The sequence below is a fragment of the Botryllus schlosseri genome, chromosome 9, assembly GCF_051294905.1.
Source record: "Botryllus schlosseri isolate E-star chromosome 9, Bs_hap1, whole genome shotgun sequence".
Lineage (NCBI taxonomy): Eukaryota > Metazoa > Chordata > Ascidiacea > Stolidobranchia > Styelidae > Botryllus > Botryllus schlosseri.
Window position 1 is genome coordinate 12898248 of NC_137244.1, and position 24241 is coordinate 12922488.

The window sequence follows — 24241 nt, forward strand, 5'->3', positions numbered from 1 at the left end:
CATATTGCCAAGCTCAGATCTGATTCTGAAAACTGGCTTTTTATGGGTTTCATGATTTACTTTCAAGTGATTGTATATGGGAGGGATAAGACCAACACCTTCTGTATTCTAGAGATAAATATATTTAATAGGATCATTCAAATATTGATTTCAGGTATATGTTATGCTGTCCCATACCCCAGCCTATTGAGGTATGGGCCGGCCCATACCCCAACCTGCTAAAAGGCCCATACCTCAAACACTCCATCTTGGGGATTCTTACCATAATTTCAAGATCCGAGAGATTGACAAAGCATTAAAACTATACTCTATAGGCAGCATATTTCTATAGCTTTCACACCATATATAAGTCTAATCTAAACATGCACATATGTGGACTCAAACCCAAATTCCCTATTTTCAAATAAATTTACTTTATGCCGAAAAAATTATATATCTCTAGCTGAGTCAAAAACTCCGCTGGCCTCATGGCTGTGAGTAACATGGGTGAGTCTGGAGCCTTTTATTAACAATCACAGAGCTTGGCAACCATATGGGATGTCACAGTCACCAGATATGGCAGTGGCCCACACCTCAACAGTGGCCCATACCTACCCACTCTCCCCTACATCAATCACTGATGTAACATTTCAATACCCGTACTGCATGCACTATTCGAGTAAGTATGCATCTAATTAGCAATTCCACTCCCACCCTAACACAATGGTTTCTGATGTCAAATTGAGTCACTCGTATTGCTGAAGCCATGTGCTGCATTTCTTGATTAACGTTGGCAAGCCATATTCAATCAAGGATTACGCTCAGGCCTATACAATAACACTGTCCAATTTAGCGTTCTAATTAAAAAGACTATCATGAAATTCACTCCTGAATTATTGTGAATAACGGAACGTGGTGATGATGAGCAATTCAATTTAGAGAAGGAGAATTCGTGTTTGCTCCTTTAATCAAGAGAGAAGATGGTGTTTCTCAAAGTGAGCATCTAGAAATCAATCTTTCTAACAAGGCCGCCGTTTCAAGTGATTACTAATTATAAGATGTGGCCTACCTACAATTCTCAGTGGGGTTGGCAATTTGCTCAGATAGGCCAAGCCTCATTACGTTATGCGGAAAAAGAGTGATCATTTTCTTTCCAAGCCATAAATAGCCAGCAAGGTTTTGATGACGAAACTGTAGGTAGTAGGTACGCATAGCATACATGGCATGGCATACCCAGGTTTGGCGCCTATGCTGCCTGTACTTAATCATCATAATACACATGAATCATTCTTCATTACACGCAAATGTGGAAATGTTAAGGAGTTAACTACAGCGAATTCCACACCTATAAGAAGCGTTTAACTAAAATATGTTCAATACCAAATACGAAAGAATTTGATGCTGGCATTTCGACAATCGAAAAACACTGCAATAATCTGTTTACAAAGTAGAAAAACAGGATAGATTATACGCCTATGAAAAAAGACAAGGAAAAATAGAAACTTGTTGATACAATGAATTAATAGCCTAACCGGTAAGGCTGCAATTACATTGTCGATGATCTGACATAATCAGTGTGTGCAATGTTGGTCGATACATTCTTTATGATTTACAACAATGAATGTCAACCCGATAGAATGATGACAGAGCTTCCGTGTACGAGCAATATGGCGGAGGTATAATCTAAACATGAACCTACAACCTAGGAACTCGCAACTGGACATTATTGCTAATATCAGTTTCATTGAAAAGTGTTAGAAATCAATTATTATTAAATTGGCCAAGTCTATTTTATGATAACAAAAATATTTTCGGTATAACTTACAAATTTCCTGTTAGTTTGTTCTGTTTCGTGTTCGTAATCGTTTTAGTTGCAATTTGCGTTACAGCAGTACTATATATGCTGATGTTTCACTGCCAAATTGCGATCGAAATACAAAGACAAAACTAACCATTGATTTTGCTAAGATTGCCTTGAAGTTCCGCATGGGTGAGTAGTTCTTCATACATGTCTCTTTCATTGGCATCGTCCTTTGACTGTAATGAAATTCACTTATTAAATACAAAGTCTATGGCCAACACTGCTAGTAGGCTAATAGCATATTTCCATGCCAGATGGATGCCAGTTAAGTTTTGTGATAAATCAGAATGTTGCTTCTACGTATGAAACCAATGCACTTGTCTATTGTCGCTGTCAGTGCGTTGTGAGCAGAAAATTCGTCGACACAATTTCCCCAGTTATTGGCGTTGCCCTAAAATAACCAGGTATGGGACTGAGAGCAAATTTACTGGTAACCGGATAATCAAATCTGCTCACAAAGATAGTTCGAAACATATCTTGAACGAGACAATGTTTTGCTAAATTCAAATGAAGTACAACAGCACAGAGACAAGCGAGCATTCCATTTTGTGTAGAAATTCAATGCAACTGTAGATAATATCACAGTCTGCTCATCTCGAAGACGTCTAGTAAAACCAATGCAAGTCAAGCGACTAAGCCAGTACTGAAGCAATGTGAGTGAATGTTAGATCGGGAGAATAAGATTGATGCAAAGACTCCGGTTAAATGAAGAACAAAAAAGAACGCCTTGTCACCAAATGGTGCTGATTATGGCAGACTGTAAAGTTAACGTATGTGTGGTGCTTGAAATCAGTACACAATACACATTCACAATACCCAATGCAGACAGTGATGTAGCAATACAAACATAACAGGGACTAGGCCTTCAAGAAACCATAAATTCCCCCCTGGCCCCTGGCCATTTTTGCAAAGGTATCAATTTCCTACATTAATGTAAACTGTACAGTGTACAATAGGGTAGAGTGAAAAAAAGAAAATTTTGAATTTCAAAAAGTGCCTCTGATATTTGGTCCCAAATCAAAAATGAATAACTTCTATCATAATTTCAGGTTCTTACGCCCTCTAGTGGCCGAGCTAATTCACCAAACGAGTCGAAAATAGCTAATTTCGCCATATCCTGATAACCGCTTGTGCTAGAAAGCCAGTTTTGGGTTTAAAATCTGTGGAAGCAACATGTTTCTATCTCACTTCCATAGAACTTTGTCCTGAAAATGTACAGAAAAAAAGTTACAAGCAAATTGTCGATTTTTAGACCGCCATTAAAAGTGTTGGATGGTTGTACCAAATTTGCAATGCCAATTAGCATGTTACTGTTTGTTGCATTGCTGCTTTAACAATGAAATCTTGTTTGAAGGACTTATTAGTTGATTTTTATTTCAACCTAGTATAATTTGGATAGTAGAGGGCATGATTGAACTTTCTTCATAGTTGCAAAGGAGCTACATGACCATTGGATTTGATACAATGTATTTTCCATGAATGAGTTTCCTATCGCGCGAAAAGTCAATCAACTGATGTTGAAATTTAGTCAACTAACTCAGTATCACAAGAAATCTAGAACATCAAATTCTTATAAAGAAATGGAAACTACGTTCTTGCAAGATATTGATAAGCTTTTTGGCATCTTCTGCTGCGATAGCAAACAGAGAGATAAAATTGCACTCCAATGTGGCTTAAGGATGGCACCGAAGGATATGAAGATCAAAAAGCAGAGCGCAAAGGAAAATGTAACGTTGACGCTGTGCCTCTTTCATCAGCTGACGAAAGATTTCGAAGGCAGTCAAGCTCAATCCAACAACCGGTGATTCTAATGCAGGTGCCAGCACTTCTATTGGGCAATTCAGCTTTAATCGAAGTGATTCAGAGTCAATGCAATCTCAATCAACATCTTCTGGTAATGATTCAATTTTTATGGGAGGTGCGCAACCATCAAACCAAAACCATGTGTTGGGGATCAACTTGGCAAGAGTTTGTGAACGGTATAACGTATTGGACCTTACAGGAGCTGCTGCTGCAACTTGTGTATTGCAATATGTTGGAATAATCAACTAAAAAAGTGATTCGTTTGTGGTAGATCACGGCAAATTACGAGGAGAGAGCGAAAGGTGCAGAAAAGAAATACAAAGAAAAGAAGCAGAAAACCTAAATCTTGTGTATGGACTCTACTTCGATGGAAGAAAAGAGGACACTTTGAATATGGTCGAGGCACCCACTGGAAAATGCTCTATGACAACAGAGCTGGAGGAACATATTGTTTTAGTAGGAGAACCAGGTGAGTATTACCTCGGTCACTTGTCACCTCCCAATGGAAAAGGTCGTGTTTTGGCAAGAAATGTATCAGTTTATTTCCAACACCAAACTCTGCAAAAACCCAGGTGTCGTGGGATCAGACAGCACAGCTTCAATGACCGGGAGATTCAAAGGCTGCATTCGTGCAATGAACTTTTACAATGGGCTATCTGCTTGCTTCATGGTAATGAGCTGCCATTACGATATGTTTTCACAGCAATGCGTAATTCAAACACGCAATACAAGATTATAAATTACAACTTTCAAGGCGGATATGTAGAATGGCAGCTCATTACCATGAAGCAAGCAGATAGCCCATTGAAGTGGTCTTTGTAAAATTTCTTCCATTGCACAAATGCAGCCTTTGAATCTCCCTGTCATTGAAGCTGTATCGTCTGATCTCACAATAGCTGGGTTTTTGCAGAGGTCGGTGTTGGAAATAAACTGATATATTTCTTGCCAAAATACGACCTTTTCCATTGGGAGGTGACAAGTGACTGAGGTAATACTCACCTGGTTCTCCTACTAAAACAATATGTTCCTCCAGCTCTGTTGTCATACAGAATTCTCAGTGGGTGCCTCAACCATATTTAAAGTGTCATGTTTTCTTCCGTTGAAGTAGAGTCCATACACAAGATTTAAGTTTTCTGCTTCTCTTCTTTGAATTTCTTTTCTGCACCTTTCTCTCTCTCCTTGTTATTTGCCGTGATCTACCACAAACGAATCACTTTTTTAGTTGATTATTCCAACATATTGCAATACACAAGTTGGAGCAGCAGCTCCTGTAAGGTCCAATACGTCATACCGTTCACAAACGCTTGCCCTGTTGATCCCCAACACATGCTTTTGGTTTGATGGTTGAGCACCTCCCATAAAAGTTGAATCATTACCAGAAGATGTTGATTAAGATTGCATTGACTCTGAATCACTTTGATTAAAGCTGAATTGCCCAATAGAAGTGCTGGCACCTGCATTAGAAGCAATGGGGTGTTGGATTGAGCTTGACTGCCTTCGAAATCTTTTATCAGCTGATGAAAGAGACACAGCGTCAACCAAACATTTTCCCTTGCGCTCTGCTTTTTGATCTTCAAATCCTTCGGTGCCATCCTTAAGCCACATTGGAGTGAAATTTCATCTCTCTGTTTGCTTTCGCAGCAGAAGATGCCAAAAAGCTTATCAATATCTTGCAAGAACGTAGTTTCCATTTCTTTATAAGAATTTGATGTTCTAGATTTCTTGTGATACTGAGATAGTTGACTAAATTTCAATATCAGTTGATTGACTTTTCGCGCGACTGGAAACTCATTTATGGAAAATACATTGTACCAAATCCAATGGTCATGTAGCTCCTTTGCAACTATGAAGAAAGTTCAATCATGCTCTCTACTATCCAAATTATACTAGGTTGATATAAAAATCAACTGATAAGTCCTTCAAACAAGATTTTGTTGTTAAAGCAGCAATGTAACAAACAGTCACATGCTAATTGGCATTGCAAATTTGGTACAACCATCCAACACTTTTAATGGCGGTCTAAAAATCGACAATTTGCTTGTAACTTTTTTTCTGTACATTTTCAGGACAAAGTTCTATGGAAGTGAGATAGAAACATGTTGCTTCCGCAGATTTTAAACCGAAAACTGGCTTTCTAGCATGAGCGGTTATCAGGATATGGCAAAATTAGCTATTTTCGACTCGTTTGGTGAATTAGCTCGGCCACTAGAGGGCGTAAGAACCTGAAATTATGATAGAAGTTATTCATTTTTGATTTGGGACCAAATATCAGAGGCACTTTTTGAAATTCAAAATTTTCTTTTTTTCACTCCACCCTAGTGTACTGTACAATGCCGTTTCAAATGGCATTGTAAATTTTAACCATGCCTGCATTTTACCTCTTCATAGCAGACACCAAACAAACATCAGGGAATTAGGCATACTTCCATGTTAAAAGCAAACAAATGATTAAGGATATCTTTACATTGAGTCATAAATTGCATAACTCGGTAGTTACATAAGTTACATATATGCCGGTCTCATCCACAGCCGCAAATCGGGTTCAATCGGTGATATACATTACGAGGTAGTGGGTAAAGCAAACCCAGGCTATATTTAATTCTCCTTTTGCAGGCACACAAAAAGGTGGGTTATCGTACCAGTCACTTGCCACAGATAACAAGAAGTAAGTGAATTAAAGTCATTTACTCAGATTACTTACGGTCAACGTTAGCATTTCACCGATCGCAAAAGAATGAAAATATAAGACCATACTAACACATCAGAATTAGACGAGATCTAATGATAAAACGCAGATGGGTCCAGAGACACAAAAAGAGAGCAGCAGTATGGGCTGTCATGCTGTCGCGACTTTGCAGTTTAGTGTCTCATAGAACAGTAGTCTTATTTTATAGGATTTTTCCTTATTTTCAGCTGGGTCATAATTTTGTCGTATTTTCAAGGATAGCGAGGACCTTTTCTTTAGTCAGCAGGTGTTAAACCCAACAGGATGGCAATGAGGCTTTGGTGATAAATCAGGCCTGGGAAAAAGTGATGATTGTTGTTTCAGTCAGCTGTTTCCTGAATTTCACGGAAGGACTAATATGATTCAAATTGCTACCCTGAATTTCAGTTGCCCATATTTTTGAATCATGTATTTGGCCACCACGGCAATAGTAGGTCGCAAGCTCAACGATATCCAAATTACAAGGAACAAAATCACAAATCAAGGAGGCCTGTAATCCAGCCATTTAAAATGTGGCTGATATTGAATAGAATATGGAATCAGTTCAGAGAGCTAAAGCGTTCACTGGGTCGTCGTTCACTCGAAACAAATCGTCAGTGGAGTAAAGATTTCACCTTGTTCAGAGCAGCTTCGCATTTTCTTTGCTTCGCTGACGACAATCGGGCTTGATATTCCTCCGCATTATCGTTAGTAATCCCCTCCAAGCATGCATTTGGGTTACGCAAAGCCTCCAACGTATCGGAGGCGACCCCTTTGTCCAAAGCCTCGTTGATAGCAATAACCGCTGCGTGCACTGGAATTAACAAATCCATTTCATCATCATATGACCGGGTAGCTTTCTAATGGCGAATCAACGAGATTACAAATTAATTTCTACAAACTAGTGCTCATTTCTACACTGTCATGAGTGCGACAAGGCTAGAATATTTAGGTTAATAGATAGACAGGCGCTGAAATGATCACCGAAGCTACCGCTAAATGTTTACCAATTATAAGTCGAGCAAAAAACACTTGCAGGGCCTTTGAAAGTGCTCAAGTATGCATGCTTATGTGTCTGTATAATCATGCACCGGGTATGCAGAATGGAGCTGCATATATAGGTGTAGTGTATAGTGGTGGAAGCTGACAGTGAAAGGTTCCAATAATCCCTTGATTACTATTTATTGGCAAGGACGACAGAGGATCTTTAAATATCTCAACACAAAACATAACATACAATTCAGCTATACCAACGCCTCATAATTCTTAAAAAGAAGTAATACTCAAAGCAATTTTTGGGGATTATATCCAAAATGCTATCCCGCTGACATACATTTAATACATAGCATTAGTATCTCAGCAGTAGGTCTGACAATATATCAAACCAATTTATACTAATAGAGGGCAGTAATGAGGCACACAAATCCAAAGGGTAACATTGTCTATTGTTCCAGACGATTCCCCAAACAACATGACCAGCTAAATCTAGGCTACCAAAGAAACCAGAGGGCAAGCTATAGATACAGCACAATGAAACTAGTGTTTTCAATACAGCTTAGGAAATCTACAAAAAAGAGGTATCAATGACACTAGATATTCGTCTTTGGTTACACCCTAAAGGCATATTTTTGACTTTCAGTTAGACACCAACTGACGCCCTCATGATTATGATATCATTAACATCGTAGGATATAGAAAATTCTAGTGCTGACTATGAATCACTATAATCATCTGTTTGAAAACCAGTAACTGTGACATAATACATCAGTTTATAATCCTTTTCCAAGATAATTAAAATCATCAAGACCATAATATACAGTTCACTGACAGCTCTTCAAGGTGTGTACCAAAAAATCAGAAATATAAATTTGGTGGAAATATAACGTACAAGCAGCCTCGTCCACAGACATTTCGTTGGCAAGGATACCGCCGATTTTGTGAAATTGCGGCATCTGGATTCCATATTTATCCAGTTCCTTTTGCATATTGCTGATTTCTTCCTCTGTAAATCAAACAAAGATCAAGTCGCATCGAGAGTTTTCAAAATCCTAAAATTGCATAGGAAGATATATCATCTGCAATTATTCATGATGCATATTCTGAAGGGGAACAGTCTTTTGTATAAAATTTCGTTTTCTGTTAAGTTTGGAGACAAGTTCAGCTACTCGTCCTTATATTTTTGTTGCGCTTCAACTGAATTTGCATTTCTACATCAAGCCTTCACTATTACAGAAAACTCCAAGTAAAGGATTATAGGATGGTTTAACAGGAAAGCTCTACAACAGAAGTTCTCAACCTTTTTTGAGACACGCCCCCCTTTATGATAGTGAAAAATGTCGCGCGCCCCTTGTCGTCATATCACAAAATCCATCCGGGATGCTAGCAACCCAAACAGATTGTTTGATGGCACGGAAGGTTATGACTGTTGATGAGAGAATTCAAAAATATGAAATTCGGTAGAAAAACAGGCTTGAATTGGAGGTAAATCGTGCAGAGTGCGATAATTTCTTCCAGTTGACCGCTTCTTTGAGCCCCTCTTCAGATGCTTTCACACCCCCCAGGTTGAGAACCACTGCTCTACAATAATCGTAGGCAGTATCTCGATGAAATATGCATGGAAAAAACGATGAACAAAAGTGCTGGTCTTGAAAATATTCTCAATCACAACCACAGAAAAATTATCAAGAACATTTTCAGACAACAGCAGCCGAATATAGGCCTACCGGAAAATTTGAGCGGCCAACTAAATGGGAGATATCCAATCTCAGAATGTACTGCGCATTCTGATCAACACACTGCCTCGAGGGCCGAGGATCTTACATAGAGGTAGAAATAACAACGACCGAGAAGAATAACCAGCTTTCAAATAGATGACGGACAGTAGCCTACTTAACGTCGACGTAAACACTATGCAGATGATAACAGTATAAACCACCCCCCTTACCAGTGAATTCAACTTTTCCATAAAGATCCTGAATTTGCGGTGCAATTCCGAGACGAAACAGAAACAAGCTGAGCGCATGTACGCAATAGATCACTTTCGGCATGTTTTTTCTGTCGTAGATGTCCGTCGTCTCGGGATAAAAGATCTGATAGAAGAGTCAAGTGAATTTATTTCCTTTGCCTACAGTGAAAATCCAACACCCAAAGGGGGCATAGTGCACCACAGTACAGTACCCTGTGACCACAATGTGCGACCCCAGGCCTTTACCTCATGATGATATCATGCACGGCAGTGAGTTGCAATCATGTGTATCTGCCCCCAAGGCCCAAGGGATCAAGGAAGTAGTGACATAGCATAAGAAGATTTCGTGACGACAATATTGTCATCTGGCTGTGAGGTGGTAGCCTACCTTGCATGCGAAGATAATTAGATCGATATATTTTATAACAATTATGAAAAATTTTCGAATTCTATGTGTCATTTGTTATGACGATATGCTGCCATAATCTTATGGATGGCGCACAATATGCAGGCTCCTGGGATAAGCCATAGTCCATACTGATCCCAACTGTTGACTCAACATCCGTAGCAGCCCAAAAGCTATTGCCGAAATCAACTTGGAATGTTACCCAGCAATGCCGTAATGTCACAAAGGACTCCTTTCATTGCCACTGGCATGATATTCAAGGCCTGTTCACACTTGTTGTTGACAGACAGAAAGTTTCATCAAGTGAACCTGTATGACTTACTGATAAGGACATTTCAAAATAATTTACAACCAACAAGGGCTTGTCTTTTGTAAGGAAAACCACTCAGCAGATAGTTTCACAGAGATTGTGGGTCTCCATCTAGGTATTTTATGGGTGATTAATGCAAAATGATCCGTCCATGACGCCATGGCTGCAGCATCAGTATCAAATCATAGTGCAGAAATTTTACAGCTCATGGAGATGATGTCATGATCTTATTACTAGTCCTATAAAACTTGTACGTTTTCAGAAGCTATGAGAGTCCAAGTTCATTTGCAATGATTTTTCTAGGCCTATATCATGACTTATGCATACTTTTTCACACGCTACAGAGTCCAGGTTCATTCGCTGTCAATATGGGCTATAATAATTATGGTGCGCCCACGTTTCTTTCCAATAGGCCTACATGGCAGTAGAAAGATCGAGGTTGCAAGTTGCAACCCAAAGGAAATTGTGACATCATCTACATCCACAGATGCAGAACCTAAACACCAGGGCAACCTTTCCTTGACAGCTAATGAGTCAATTCATTCATAGTGATTTAAACAGGAAGCAAACAACAGAACGTGACCAACATAATCACAGTTTACTGGATTGGCTGATTGCAACACATATCTGCACTGGACCATATTGCATGACATCATCTATTCCGAGCAGGAACATTATAAGGATAACGACCATGATTACACATAAATACATGCAATTCCTCGGAAACGTGAGATGGGCGCCATTTATGGGCTTGTGCGCTTCTGTAAACTTAATGTCACCAACACAAGGCACCTGTCACTCCATGCAACAAGTTGTTCATCATACTTTCGGACAGCAATCGATACTCGCAACGCAATAACTTCTTGTAATGCAACTTATTGAGGACGCGCATTGATTACGGTACCATGCCGCGGGAAACCAAGACCTATTTTTTCAGCATTTGTCAGGACTAGGAGTTTTTGTTGACAATGAAATTCACAATGCAATCTACCTTAACTCAAATGACAAAACGTGTCATCAAAATCAGAGTATAGCAGAGAGAAGTAGGAGAATAGCATTGGTAATTGTGGTCATGTTTTTCACACCTTGCTAAACCTAGAAAAAGTACCACATAAGCTAGCGTTTCTGTCACATTCCATATTGCCAATTTGTAAAGGAACAATTCATTTCATCCTCTCAAATGCAGATAATGTGAACATCCTAAATTAAATAAGTGTCACTCCAATAGATAACAACAAACCAGTCTGGTAGAGCATGACCTGATCTGACCTGACCAGACCATAATTATTATGGCAATGGCTACACAAGGCAGTCACAACAGAAACACAACGCAGTCACTACTCACTACTGTTGGTAAAACTAAAAAAGCATTATATGCAACATTTCAACTGCAACTCCTGTATCGGTATGATGCTTGCTGGGACACCACAAAATCCATTGATTTCTGCATACCTGTGGCAATCCAATCTTTTCCATGGCTTTGAAGAAATGATTGATATTGTCAGTATGTTTAAAATGTAGGCCGCGCTGTTCATATTTCTTTTGGTCCTTGTCGTAGACTTTACGTAACGGAATCACTGTGGGGTTGAAGAAATGAGCGAGCTTCGCCAGGAATACTCCGTTCCTCAAGCCTTCTTCAAGTTCTATACTCGGAGGAAGCTCTTCCGTGATACAAGCTTCTATCCACCTGCGAATCGCAAAATAAACAGTAATCCTTCAATGAATAGCTGTTTCCCACTCATTTCAAGGACATAGAGGTCCACACAAACGACAAGTCTAACCATAATAAGCCTGCAATACTGAATAAAATACTATGCAACTCTTAAGAATTATTAAGGCCATTGTGTTATCGAGGTACTGAAAATGCATAGTATTCATTGCTACAGTGGTGCTCAAAGGACCTCCAATAACGACATTACTGCCTGCACTGAAACAATTGGGCAATAGAGACGTGTTCCATTGTGTTGATGGTGTGTGGTGTTGTACTGGTACATAAATTCACAGGCCCTACTGCTATACAATCTTAATGATCTCTTCATCTTGGACAAGATCTTCGGTAAACCATCAATTACATTGTGGCAGTATTGTAGCATTTGTAGCCTATGCTTTATTACTGGCTACGTAGATAAAGCAGGTATTTTGCAAATTTGACATATCATCATCAGACCAGCAACATTATTTCTGCAGGATTGCAGCACATACTCCATACAAACATCAGAGGTAGAGACTAGAGAGAACATACACAGGGAACAGTAAACGAACATCATTTTCATGGTTGCATACGACTGATGAAGTGTTGCAATTTGCAAACATTATATATAAACATCAAATTACCAATCGTCAGATTCAGGATGTATTTGTTTATTGCATAAAAATTGGTACAGTAGGTAAAAAATCTAGGCTATGGGCAAACAAGGTCATCATCAATATCAAATTCACACATTCCTCATTAGATTAGGACTATAAGAAAGCCCTACAAACTAACAACCTGTTGAAACCAAATACTAACCGGGAAAGCTGACCACGTCAACACTAATAAGACACGAATTGCGCTGCATATGGACCCAAGATGGTTGGAAGGCTTCATCATTTGCAGGATTAGAGAAGAGAGTCGTAGTGCAGAGGAGAAAGAGAGAGAGGGAGAGAGCTTCAGAAGAAAGGCATCAAAAGAAAAAGTTCAGTCAGAGATATTCAAAATTGAATCTAAATCGTTTGAAAATCAGGAAACACTACATTGCAAATGCTGAACTTCATATTCTAGCGGTGCCTTTCAGAGGAATTATTAGAAACGCATAGGCCTCGCCTACAGAATTAAAGATGCAAAAAAATTTCCGGAACTTACAAATTCAAGAATTCATTGAATAATAATACACATACCATAGGCCAAGCATACAACCACATGTGAACAAATGTAGGTTGCATATTTCAGGGCAATGTTGCAGAGTTGCACATACTGCAGTATGGCGAGACTGTGATTCATCACAGATCATAGCTGCGAGGTTGTAACCTCAAATAAGCAGTAAGCATAGGAAGCTAAAATACAACTAAGGTGACCTTTTGATAAGTTTCGCATTTAAACACAAAATCATATAAGTTCCGGGAGAGGAGGGCAAAGATTTCAGGAATAGTCTTGTCCCCATGGAAACGAAAATTACAGGTACTTTGTTAACAGAATCAATGTGATTTTCATTGATGGCAGCCCAAACTGTCATAGCATTATGCCCTTGTATTTGTGATTTTGAGATGAAAGTTTCCCGAAAGGACTCATTACGTGTTCAGTTCACCATTTTTATGATCTATATTACATGCTATCTGCTCCTGGACATTCACGCAATCGAAAACATTAGACACCACCAAATTAAACTATACCGGTATTACCTTTTCGCCTCTTCGAGATGGCATAAATATTCGTATGCAGTGGCTTGATTTCGCAGACTGTCCATCTCTTCAGCTGTGAGGCGTTCATCTTTTGTGATGCCTAAAACACAACGATGGCTGGTTAAATTACAAGACGGTGGAAAAGATTTCATTTGACAATCAAGAATCCAGCCGAACGTAGAGCCTGAAATGAACAATAATTAGTCTACAGAACTTGACCAGGGTTGAGGTATAGATAACTAACCTCCGCAGGTTAGTTATCTATAGTTGAGGGCAACATCTCTGAACAATGCCACAGAAAAATTCAGTCTGTAGTTGAAAGACTCGGAATAATGGCGATGCTCATAGTTACAAAGTCACGTGTCTCTGCCGTTCATTCACTTTTATCATTCCATTTTCACATTACTAATAACGAGGAGCCACATATTTGTTGATACATAAGATTGCGTTAAAACCAGTAGTTCTGATTTGTGTACAGTAGTAGACATTTTCAACAAAAAATTCAAACTGTAAGAACTCAATAGGGCCTAGATATCTATACACAGAATGAGATATACACAACTACTGCTGCATACGGTATGGATGTTATGATTATAAAATAATGGAACATTTTAAGCAAATAACAACATTGCAGTAAGGCTTCGAAATTCCGTTTAGGATAATATGTCAAAACTATCATAATGCAGCAAGTTGGGACCATTCAAGTACTTACGAGGTGCAGGTGGACTCGGGGGGGGGGGTGGGTGGCCTGTTACATCTTATTTAAAATAACCAATTATCATCAAATCAATTATCCCGAGTATGGGATAGTCGGACAGGGACAGTATCTCGCCATGAAGTATGCTTGATAATAGTGATAATACTATTCACTGTCAACATATTAAAGCAAATGTATCCTATTCGGTATGCCATGTGCAATTTGTACAGTCAATATGGCAATATGTAGAAAACCAGCATTTTGACCATCAGCTGTTCAATTTTCGGTGATCAGTCTTGATTATATAATTGGTGGTTCAAGAGAATTGCCTCTTGTAATGTATCAGCTAAACTTCCGTTGCCTTCTCGCGGGGCTTCTCCCCTCATCATGCCACAGAAAAATCATTGAAAATCAATTGAAGGAATGTACGGCTTCCTACATAACCAACCAGCACCTACATTTTCACAAGGTAAGCACAGTCATGTTATGTTGGTTGTGCATCTAATGCCTTTCCTTCAAATTCACAATGGATACAATATATGCACCAATATATTATAACAAATACCAAGTAGATAATAAATTTATAGTTCTGACCTGATTGAATTTCATAATCAGATAAGACATCTCTAAGAAATTCAGATCACCTACCTACTGTGAAGCATCATGATTTATCAATAAATTGACTAATATTTTATTCATGAAAATTCCCAGTTATTTCTCCTTATAAACAGGATACCTAGGACAGGGCGTTGGTAGGGTGTGTTCAGTACCTAGACAAAACTTATTTTGAAATTAATTTCTGGTCATGGAATTATGCTAATCTAAATGCTTTAATCTAATCATGTAAATCTCTAGTGAAGTGGTTCCAAAGCCAACATCAAAGAGCAAGGTAAGCATATCATTCTTCAAGTCTAGAAAGGCATCAAGGTAACTTGAACGCCACGAGTTGGATTGTGTGACGAGCGACGATTACATTAGCGGACCATCCCCGCGACCAATACATACCATAATCGGAAGCGCGAATCAACGAATGCCGTTTCGTCAATTTATGAGGATGACCTTGGCCTTCCGCTGAACTGCCTGTCCTGCCGCGCGAGCGGTAAGACGTTTTGGAAGTGTGGTGCTCGCCACTTCCATTGTGTAAACTCCGCTCGGATTCCATTCATAAACGCGTTTTTATTCCAGACACGGACAACGAATAAATTCGATATTCAGTTCTGCTGCAGCCTAGTACTATTATAGTCCGTGTGTACTGTGTACCCATCTAAAATAACTGAGCACAAGCGTGCAGCTCCTTAAATCTCCGCTAATTCCACAGATTAGTAATATAGCAAACCACGCAGCGACGGAAAAATTTACAACCATCAACCGCATTGTAAAGATGACATGTCAGGATTCATATAGAGCCGTCGCAAATCAAAGCAATTACAACTTTCGCGTCGACATCAAGAGAATCGTTACGAAACGAAACACCCTCGCCACACTGTCTTCCTTCCTACGAGAAAAACACTAATCGCGCGGAAGTCAACGAGCGGCGCAAAATAACAACTGCTTGCCGGGCTAACCGCAAATTACCGCGACCTACATGCGCACGTAGCTCTGTCGGAGTACTGCTGACTAAGATCGCCACACGAACATCGAACATACTATTAATCCTACGAAGGTAAAGCGGTACAGTGGGTCATTACAAATCAATCGCTAAATGCATAATGCAGATCGGGTTACGTGGCATAGTGAGAATACATATCGAGGAACCTTAATTGTACGACGACCCGTTCTCTCGACACGGTGATATTCGTTAAATTGCAGAGGCGGGATTTTAAATAAAGTAAGACTTGCGCATTGCGATCGCTAAACAATGTTTTGGCTTTGATATAATATGTCATAAGCCGAAAACTAGTCTCGGGATGATAATTGTTTAATGTTCATACACTCGCGAACAGTATCAACGGACCGGCAATTTGAATCGATCCGATGCACTGAACCGGTAAAACACAGATATTCTGAATCTTTATTTATTTTATACATGGAGAAACCTTACGAATAATTGAGACTCGACAAAATATTAATAACACTGATACCGATACTAAAAACACGAACCGAATGTCACACGCAAATCCCAAGCCAAACTCAGTTGGTTTCCCAGCCCCCGGGAACGATTTCAACGAAACACATTGCCGATTCGGCTGATTCGCATCGCTTCGGATTTCGATATCCTTCCGACTCGGATTCATCCGATTCGATTATTATCGGTGCATCGATCGAATAAACGGCTCATAAATCATAGGAGGCCCCACGGGCGACGGGGCTCCGCGTGTCATTACGACGCAATGTCTAACGTCGTTCACTTGACGCAACGGGCGATTTGACGGCAATTAGCTCGCGTCGTAAATGCTGAGTTAACGGGCGAACCGACGAAAATCGCAGGTATGAATCATCGCTGATTTGGCATGAATAATTTTAAAGGTACTTAGAACTAACGCAATTTCGAGACGAAACCTGTTTACCTCTTCTCACGAAACAAAGATACTACGCAATGACGGTAGACGGAGTCAGTAACCGTGGGCTTCAAGATTGGAAAATACGATGTTATCTGTTATCAATGCCGAAAAACTATACACTATCGAACAACATAGTATTGCTCAACTCCCTTTCCGCTAAGCACTATAGTCTACATAAAAATCTGGACACTCCACAGACGGTGAGTATTAATCCGTTTCCACGGACACGAGTTATCAAATCTATTCGGATTGCGGGTAATGTAATTATAATCGAATTTGTGAAATGTTTATATGCTCTAATTTTAATTCAAATCGAAATTATGGTTTTTCTAAAAAACGCTACAGAGGTACAAAAGAACTAACACTGCGAAACAATCAAAGTTTCGTGAACAGAAATTTGTCATTCTAATGTTTATGAGAACGGATTCTGACTCGACATGATCTAAGCCTGATATCAAAGTTTTAGAGAAATCAAAAATTATAATTCTATTCTGTAGGAAAAATCTGAAAATCGTCTAATTCTGTACACAGGGCGCCGGCCGCAGCGCATAAGACCAATTTTGTTTACCGACACGTTCGGGATACGGATTTTACGAAAGCGATGTGAAACACGCAATCTGTCTCATACCTTATCCTGGTATCCCGTCGGACTCATATGTGTGTACCAGGCGTTGGAATGGCAAATATGGTGTTACATGAAAGCGGATTGAAAACTACTTCAACAACATCCACTCCTTTCATGGTTTGCTATTATATTCGATACCTTCTCGGAAGGGTAGTATTACCCGGACTACAGCGTCGGCATAATAGGAGATTGGTATAATTTGACGCCGACTTCCCAGGCCTTTGTGCCGCGGCAGATTGAGACTTGTGAGATATATCATCGAATACTACATGAACTAGCAGTGCAGCCAATGACCTCGGGCGCAGTTGAATTTTGGGGGGGGGAGTAACAGAAAAAGTCATGATTTGAGCGCGATTTCATTACACTGACAACCCCAAAAGCAGTTAACATGAAAGCGCCCTTTCCTCGCTGCTACCTGCCTGCCTGTATTGAAAAGATATTCTCATGTTGATAGGTGAGTTTAATCGTTTACCCGTTCCATTTCCCGTACCACGTGTCATCTATTCAGGATAGCAAACGAGTCCCAGTATATCTATTTTATAACCCACGGTATATGCGATAATATTCTACGGGGCGGCACCTAATTTAAAGTGACGACTATGTGAATACGGACGTTAACTGCAGATTTAGTGAGGACTTAGAACTAAAAGGAACATGAGTATCGAAAAACAGCAATATTGCATGCGCCAGAGCGATTCTATTTGGCAATATGAAAGCGTAAGCGGATATAGAACGAATCGGATTAGGAATAACTTTACTCTGGACTAAGAATCAACATCAGTTTCAAAACGCACACTCGCATGGTGAATTTCTGGCTGGTACAAGCGAGTTGAAACATTGTGTCCTCGAAATCAAGGTTTGTAATCGTAATCGATTACTTTGCATATATAATATATACATCATAGATTACTTTGCTAAAGGGCGATCACCTAACGCTTTAGTTTTACTTACAAGTACAATATGACAATAACTGAACAACTAAAATTGGGACGTAACAAGTTATTGACAGTAGAGCCGCTCGCGATTTAAAAGTAAACTGTCGCCTGTCGAAATTCGCACAACTATACATGGTTGCAAGAGATTAAGTTATTCACAATTCTTTCTATGGCTTACTACTCGACAAGTATTTCCATGGCTTACTATTCAGAGATGCAACATCGCATTATTAACACAAAGCCGGTACAAGCGCCGATTTCAAAATTAACCGCACAACACATCCATTCAATTGCAACTGCGGCTAACGAACACCTAACACGACTATTCGCTTGTAAGCAAAACCTTCAAATACCTCGGATATGATATTGGCAATATCAACCACTCCAATTCTTACACATTGGGTACGGCGGAACACCTTTCAAGTGGGGTTAGCAAACACCGACTCAAACCTCATCATTATTTTTCGACCAAATTGTAAATATCTGATACATATTGTCCTGGGAACGTGACTCTCACCGAACTCAGTAAGACATCGATGTGTATTTTACACCGCACTGTATTTATTTGCAGAAGTTTCTCCTGGCAACACGTTTAGCTAAGACTTCAACGCCGATATCAACACGACCAGTGTTCGAAAATTCCTGAGGGGAAGCAGCAGGACAACCAACCAGAAATGATTTCGCTATCCTGGAATTTTGTGATAACAAGATCGGACCATAAAAACGCGACTAAACGAACAAGCCGTGTAAAACATTCCAGTAATATCGTGAACAGTTGGACGTGGCCCGCGATTCAGGAATTACGTCCCATCGCCTGATAACTGCTAACTACCGCGGTCATAACGCTCTCGCCATTACCCTGAATGCATACGATTGCGGCTGCGCTCAGCGCAAAACTGGCGCTCCTTTGCCAACTCATACGCGCGAATTTCCGGTTTGAGCGTAAGTCGATTCAGAGTATCGACTGTCGTATAATATTTCACGCCACTATGATTTAAAACACCACCATGTCGTCGCGTTCAGGCCGTACGCGTACTTGGACCGGGAACTTGACTCTTTGATATAGGCCTATATTAATTACATTACGAGACAATAATAATTGTATATTATACCATTGTACATAAAATATATCCATTATTCATATTGAAAGAAACCCGATCAACACAATGGCATACGCTTCTAGCAGAATCAAACACTGGCTGCTTCGAGATACTATCAAAACCCTGGGACGCTTCCATTCAATCTAATCCGTAAATTGAATAAAGATATTACCAATCGCTAGATGTAAATATGCAATATGCATTCACACTGTGATCTACCTACAGAGCATCCTGTGCAAGATCTGTTATAAATTTTGCCTCAAGCCCCTGCTTCATACACAAAATCATATCGCGCGCTGTACTACGGCGAAGAAAAATCCGTTTCAGGACTGCCGTGAATCAATACGGTGGAATTGGTGATACTATTACCGACATCTGGCCTACATTTTGCATTGGCTATTTCCTCAGTGGATATAATTCAACGTCCTTGGCGCTTTAAGGCGCGCAATTGCAATGCAATCGCGTACAGAGCCGAAGCAAATGCGTAACGTACACAATACCTTGAAAACCAGCGGAGGTTTATCGGATTGCGGTAGCAAGCCTCCGATACCAGCAATCGCTATCAGTGTATCGCGATTGCCTAAAAAACGTATCAGACTTGGATTTGCAGGCGCTTGTGACACAATATTATGTACTGTACAAGTTATGTTGATACCGCTTGATGAATAGTATAATGGACATGAAGGTAAAAAAAAACTAGTTCATATTTGGCAATGAGGTAGGTCAAGTGATGTGACGATTGAAGAAACGAGCATAGAGATTTAAAAGAAATTCTGATTCGAATATGCTTGTGAAATCAACGCCTCGAACGCCGACTCGACGACGGGTCCAGTATCGACGGCCAAGGATTCGGGTCGAACAGTCGAATTTTCCGATTACTTCGAACACCGGAAACGGGCAACTTTCGATGATAAAGAATCTCCGCAGCGAAGATAAATGGTATTGTGTCTGTGGATTGTTTCGTAGCACCGACGGATCAGCGAAACCTAGCATGTAGCATCGTCTCGAGCTTCATCATCGGAGGACTGATAAACCAGATTTCTTCCTTAATTTCTACCAATTAATATACCGTTGCCAACAAGGAGCCGTATATCTTTTCAAGATAGCCGATCGAAGCAAGTTCTTTATCTATTCCGAGCCTATTGCACGACCGCTGCACTGCGTCTGAGCATCAAATCAGGTCAGCTATTCGACTTGACGGCGCGTGCTATTCTGGCGAAAAGTCGAATGACCGTCCGGGTGGTGCATTTATGTATTTTCGTATCCTCGAAACTCATCACAAACCGTAGAAATGTAATTCCCAGAAACATCTATTGTTCGGTCTGCCGTTCAAGTAAGAGCGTGTAAACGTCGCATAGTCGGAAAGACGCTACGATACCGCCTGGCGCCTACACAATCATGCATCATGTAATCATCTACCAGCAATATCGGCACGGACATAACTTCAACGTTAAATGAGGTTTGGTGTTTTGGCTTGGTGCAAAAAACGGAGCACATTTAATGTGCGTTGGGGCGAATAACACCATCAAAGCTTTTAGAAGACCTCTTCCTACTGAATTGAGATCAATTTTATTGCTGATGTTAGAATTCGAGAAAGAGCAGTGACGGAGTCACAGCACGAATGAATTGAACGAAATTTTATGGCATCCGATAAAAACTAGTCTTGCGTAATCATATTGAACAGAACTTTTGAATGAACCTGATATGAATTGAACAGTTTTCTACCAACATTATCATATCAAATATTCGACAACATCTGATAGCAACTAATCTATCATGTTTAAAATGAACTCATCGGAGTCTCTAAGAATATCATGGACTCAGATCACGATCGCATCCCGCAATCTGCGGGACCATGAATCCGAAATAAAAACATGGAATCTGGGCGGGCCTACCGCCCTCTTGTGGAATTTTATAATAACATCGTCATTGCGCCCTCCGCAAGTCACGTGATGCGATCCAACTCTCGACAACCGCAAGATAACTAGCGCATTTGTGCGAGCCCTCGAAAAATCGCCACCACACCTTTGACACAATGCCCGTGAGCAAGCGGCTAGCAACCGCGGCGTACGCAGGCGCGGGTGCAGGAAATGACTGGCCAGAGCGCAGCACTTAGAAAGTAATTCAGACTTTCGGGGATGATCGCGTCAGCTTTTCTCCTATTTTGCGCTCCGCCGTGATACGGCATTACATCATATCGATGGCATAATTTTGCGAATAATCGGAGTAGACCTGCCGCTGTCGCTAGCAATTTCGTACATCACGGCCCACAGTAATTCTCACTCGTTACCATGCTTACAGACAACAGAAAACAACATATCGCTGAAGATAGGGCAATTGCGGCATCGTCTTACTTTACGGTGACACGAGGACGACATCCATCCATCTAATCGCTTATGCGGTTCATTATTGCACACGTCGTCTATGAATCGCCCGCGCTATATAGTAAAATATCAATTTCAGCCAAATTACCGTTGCATAAGCAGGATTGCCGCCGATTTTTCTTTACCTTTGCCAAGCTCAATGAGAAAAGGTGCATCGTGAATTGGAAGATACATCTAGCGCTCAAAACATGACGCACTTTTCTTAACCGCCTTACCCGTAACGGTGTGCATATCACTCAGTTTCTATACCGATGCGGCGATGACTATGTAAGAAAAGCATATATTCACGACTCACTTCCATACGAAGCCCGTATGTCTCCGTTCGCCACACCCGAAGACATAATGCTCTGTGTGTTGTAAGTCCAGTTAAATTATCTTCGATGTGTCCGTCGCAGTATACGTAAACAAGCAGAACGCAGAATTTTACTACAAAATCTAAAACGGAGAGAGGTTCCGCGATATTAAAACAGAATCTTTCGGTTTGGAAGCAGAGGCTTCTACGCCCCCTCGTCCAGTATACACAACTGTAAGCCACTTCGAATACATGGTTGAAGCACAGTAAAACATTCCGCCAAAATTACACAATTTAACGGGCAGGAATTGTGCGCAAGATCGCATTCAACTCAAACCTGCATCACTCGAAACTCCACTTGAAAATACATTTCGACTTATCGACAAGTCGTAGACGACAACAAACTTGACAACTAGTAGCATACTGAAATTAGCAAACTTCACCAATCGCGTCCCCAGTCATACTAAGATTCCCTAAACCAAGCACTACTGCCTCACAAATCATACGAAATCCCAAAAGGCGTAAATAGAAACGTCATTTACAACACTTATATTCTCCCACTGACATCAGCTCTCGTCGTGTCGTTTCGTGGACTCGCGCTAACAAAGCGGTCCAAAATTGGAGCTAAATGTTTTCGCTGGAAGCGATAAAGTACGTCAAAATAACCTTGAAAACCGCGACACGTAAAGTTTTGATTATACGCCATCGTACGGATACGTCACAAGGTAATCAGGGCCGAGACAATTCGAGAAAACGAAGGCACGCGTCATATCATTACTACTACAAATTGACCTTGATCGGCCACTATAATATCTCGCAAACAAGTCGCTACTGCCTTCGCCCATCGCTGAGCCGTTGCGTGAAGTCGTATGTCTGTTTAATTTCCTGATCGAATAAGCGGAATACATAAATGTCAGGCGTACATGTGTGCATAAACACTAAACACGTACAATCGTAGGCTACATGTTGACCGGATGTTAGAATCGGCGGTGATACGCAAGTCGCGTATTGTAGAGGTTTCCCAAAGGTAACATTCTTAACTGATACATTTAGAACAAGTGCGGATTGAATACAGCCTAGCACATACACAAAACCATATGAAGTTTACCATCATCAACTAAGTCGGGTAACTCACCACGCGTACCAGATTTTGTACTTTTCACGAGGATCGCCAAAAAATGGATGGCGTGCAATGGAATTCGTAATATGTAAGCAATGCCGACCGTAAACTAAGCTTGCATTCACTTGACAATGTACCACCGCAACACAAGCTGTACTAACATCCCTCTACTAACTTCATCAGCATGCCACACAGCAAAACCGATACCATCGTAACCCGCCGCCATCGCTGTTTTCGCCTGAGGTATCGTCTACCGTTAAACCTTCCATAATAACTTCCAACAATTTACTACGCTTAGTATAGCCAATATAGAACCGCACAAGTGTTTGAAGAACTGTCGACAGTAGCTGGATAGCGTTCTCAATTGTTTCTTTCGATTCAAATAACGCGCACAGCTTCCCAGATTCCGGAAATGATATACCAGCCGTTAACTCAACGCTACCTACAGGATAGTCCGGCCATACGCAATGGTTTGTTAGCAGTTTATACTTTCGCAGTACACACTTTCAATATCAACGCCTCCCGGAAACAAGACAACTCTTCAGTTCGCCATTCATATGACGGTGATATAGTGTAAGCATTTTGCGAAAGAATATCATAAGATAGTTTTTAGGATACTGCAACTCTTTGGCGAAAAAGTTAGTGATCCGCCTCGTTCAAATTCGTTTACCGTAAAAACTGACACCTGTGCAAATCTACGTCTGAAGAGACATCGAAATGTCCATTGCAACTAGTACAGGCGCAACACACACTCGCAATACGGCTGACGCAGTGAAAACGCTTAGCTCATGCACATCACGGATCTAAACTCGGATAAACAAGCAACCGGCGTACGTAACAATTGTTTGCAGACGCGGCCTGTATAAAGTATTCGGGCAATATTATGAAGGGAAGCGGTTCACACATTGGTATCAATGCCTTGTGCCCGTCCAGAGATAAACTTTGATATTTTGATACCACGCAGCATGGCGTTCGAAACGTAGGCAGTTCCACCGTTCGGTGTAGCGATATTGGCTAACTTTAATTAACAACGATGCACAACGAATTTGACTCAATTCGAACTAGTAGAAACGAAGTTATTGATGTTCAAAATTTGAGATTTCTAATCATAGTATTTACTGTGGGCAGAACTACAATAAATAATTAAAGAATTTGCCACTGTAAAGACTATTTTATTAAAA

General features: G+C 40.4%; 1 protein-coding gene across 9 annotated transcripts in view; it reads right to left on the bottom strand.

Annotated features, from left to right (window-relative positions):
* Nucleotides 1-22552, bottom strand: part of LOC145446920 (ras GTPase-activating-like protein IQGAP1) — a 56887-nt gene extending 34335 nt beyond the window's left edge. For 3 of the 9 annotated variants that reach the window (XM_080325290.1, XM_080325289.1, XM_080325291.1), the window contains exons 1-7: nt 15109-15875; nt 13407-13506; nt 11481-11715; nt 9292-9436; nt 8236-8349; nt 6983-7161; nt 1932-2016 (exon numbers count right to left, since the gene is read on the bottom strand). In XM_080325290.1, coding sequence (XP_080181416.1) covers nt 1932-2016; nt 6983-7161; nt 8236-8349; nt 9292-9436; nt 11481-11715; nt 13407-13506; nt 15109-15265 — 1015 coding nt within the window. In that variant the 5' untranslated portion in view covers nt 15266-15875. Of the gene's footprint in view, nt 1-1931; nt 2017-6982; nt 7162-8235; nt 8350-9291; nt 9437-11480; nt 11716-13406; nt 13507-15108; nt 15877-21943 lie in introns of those variants that run through there. The other 6 variants (XM_080325292.1, XM_080325293.1, XM_080325295.1 and 3 more) reach the window with 5 other exon arrangements.
* Between the last annotated feature and the right edge of the window lie 1689 nt (nt 22553-24241).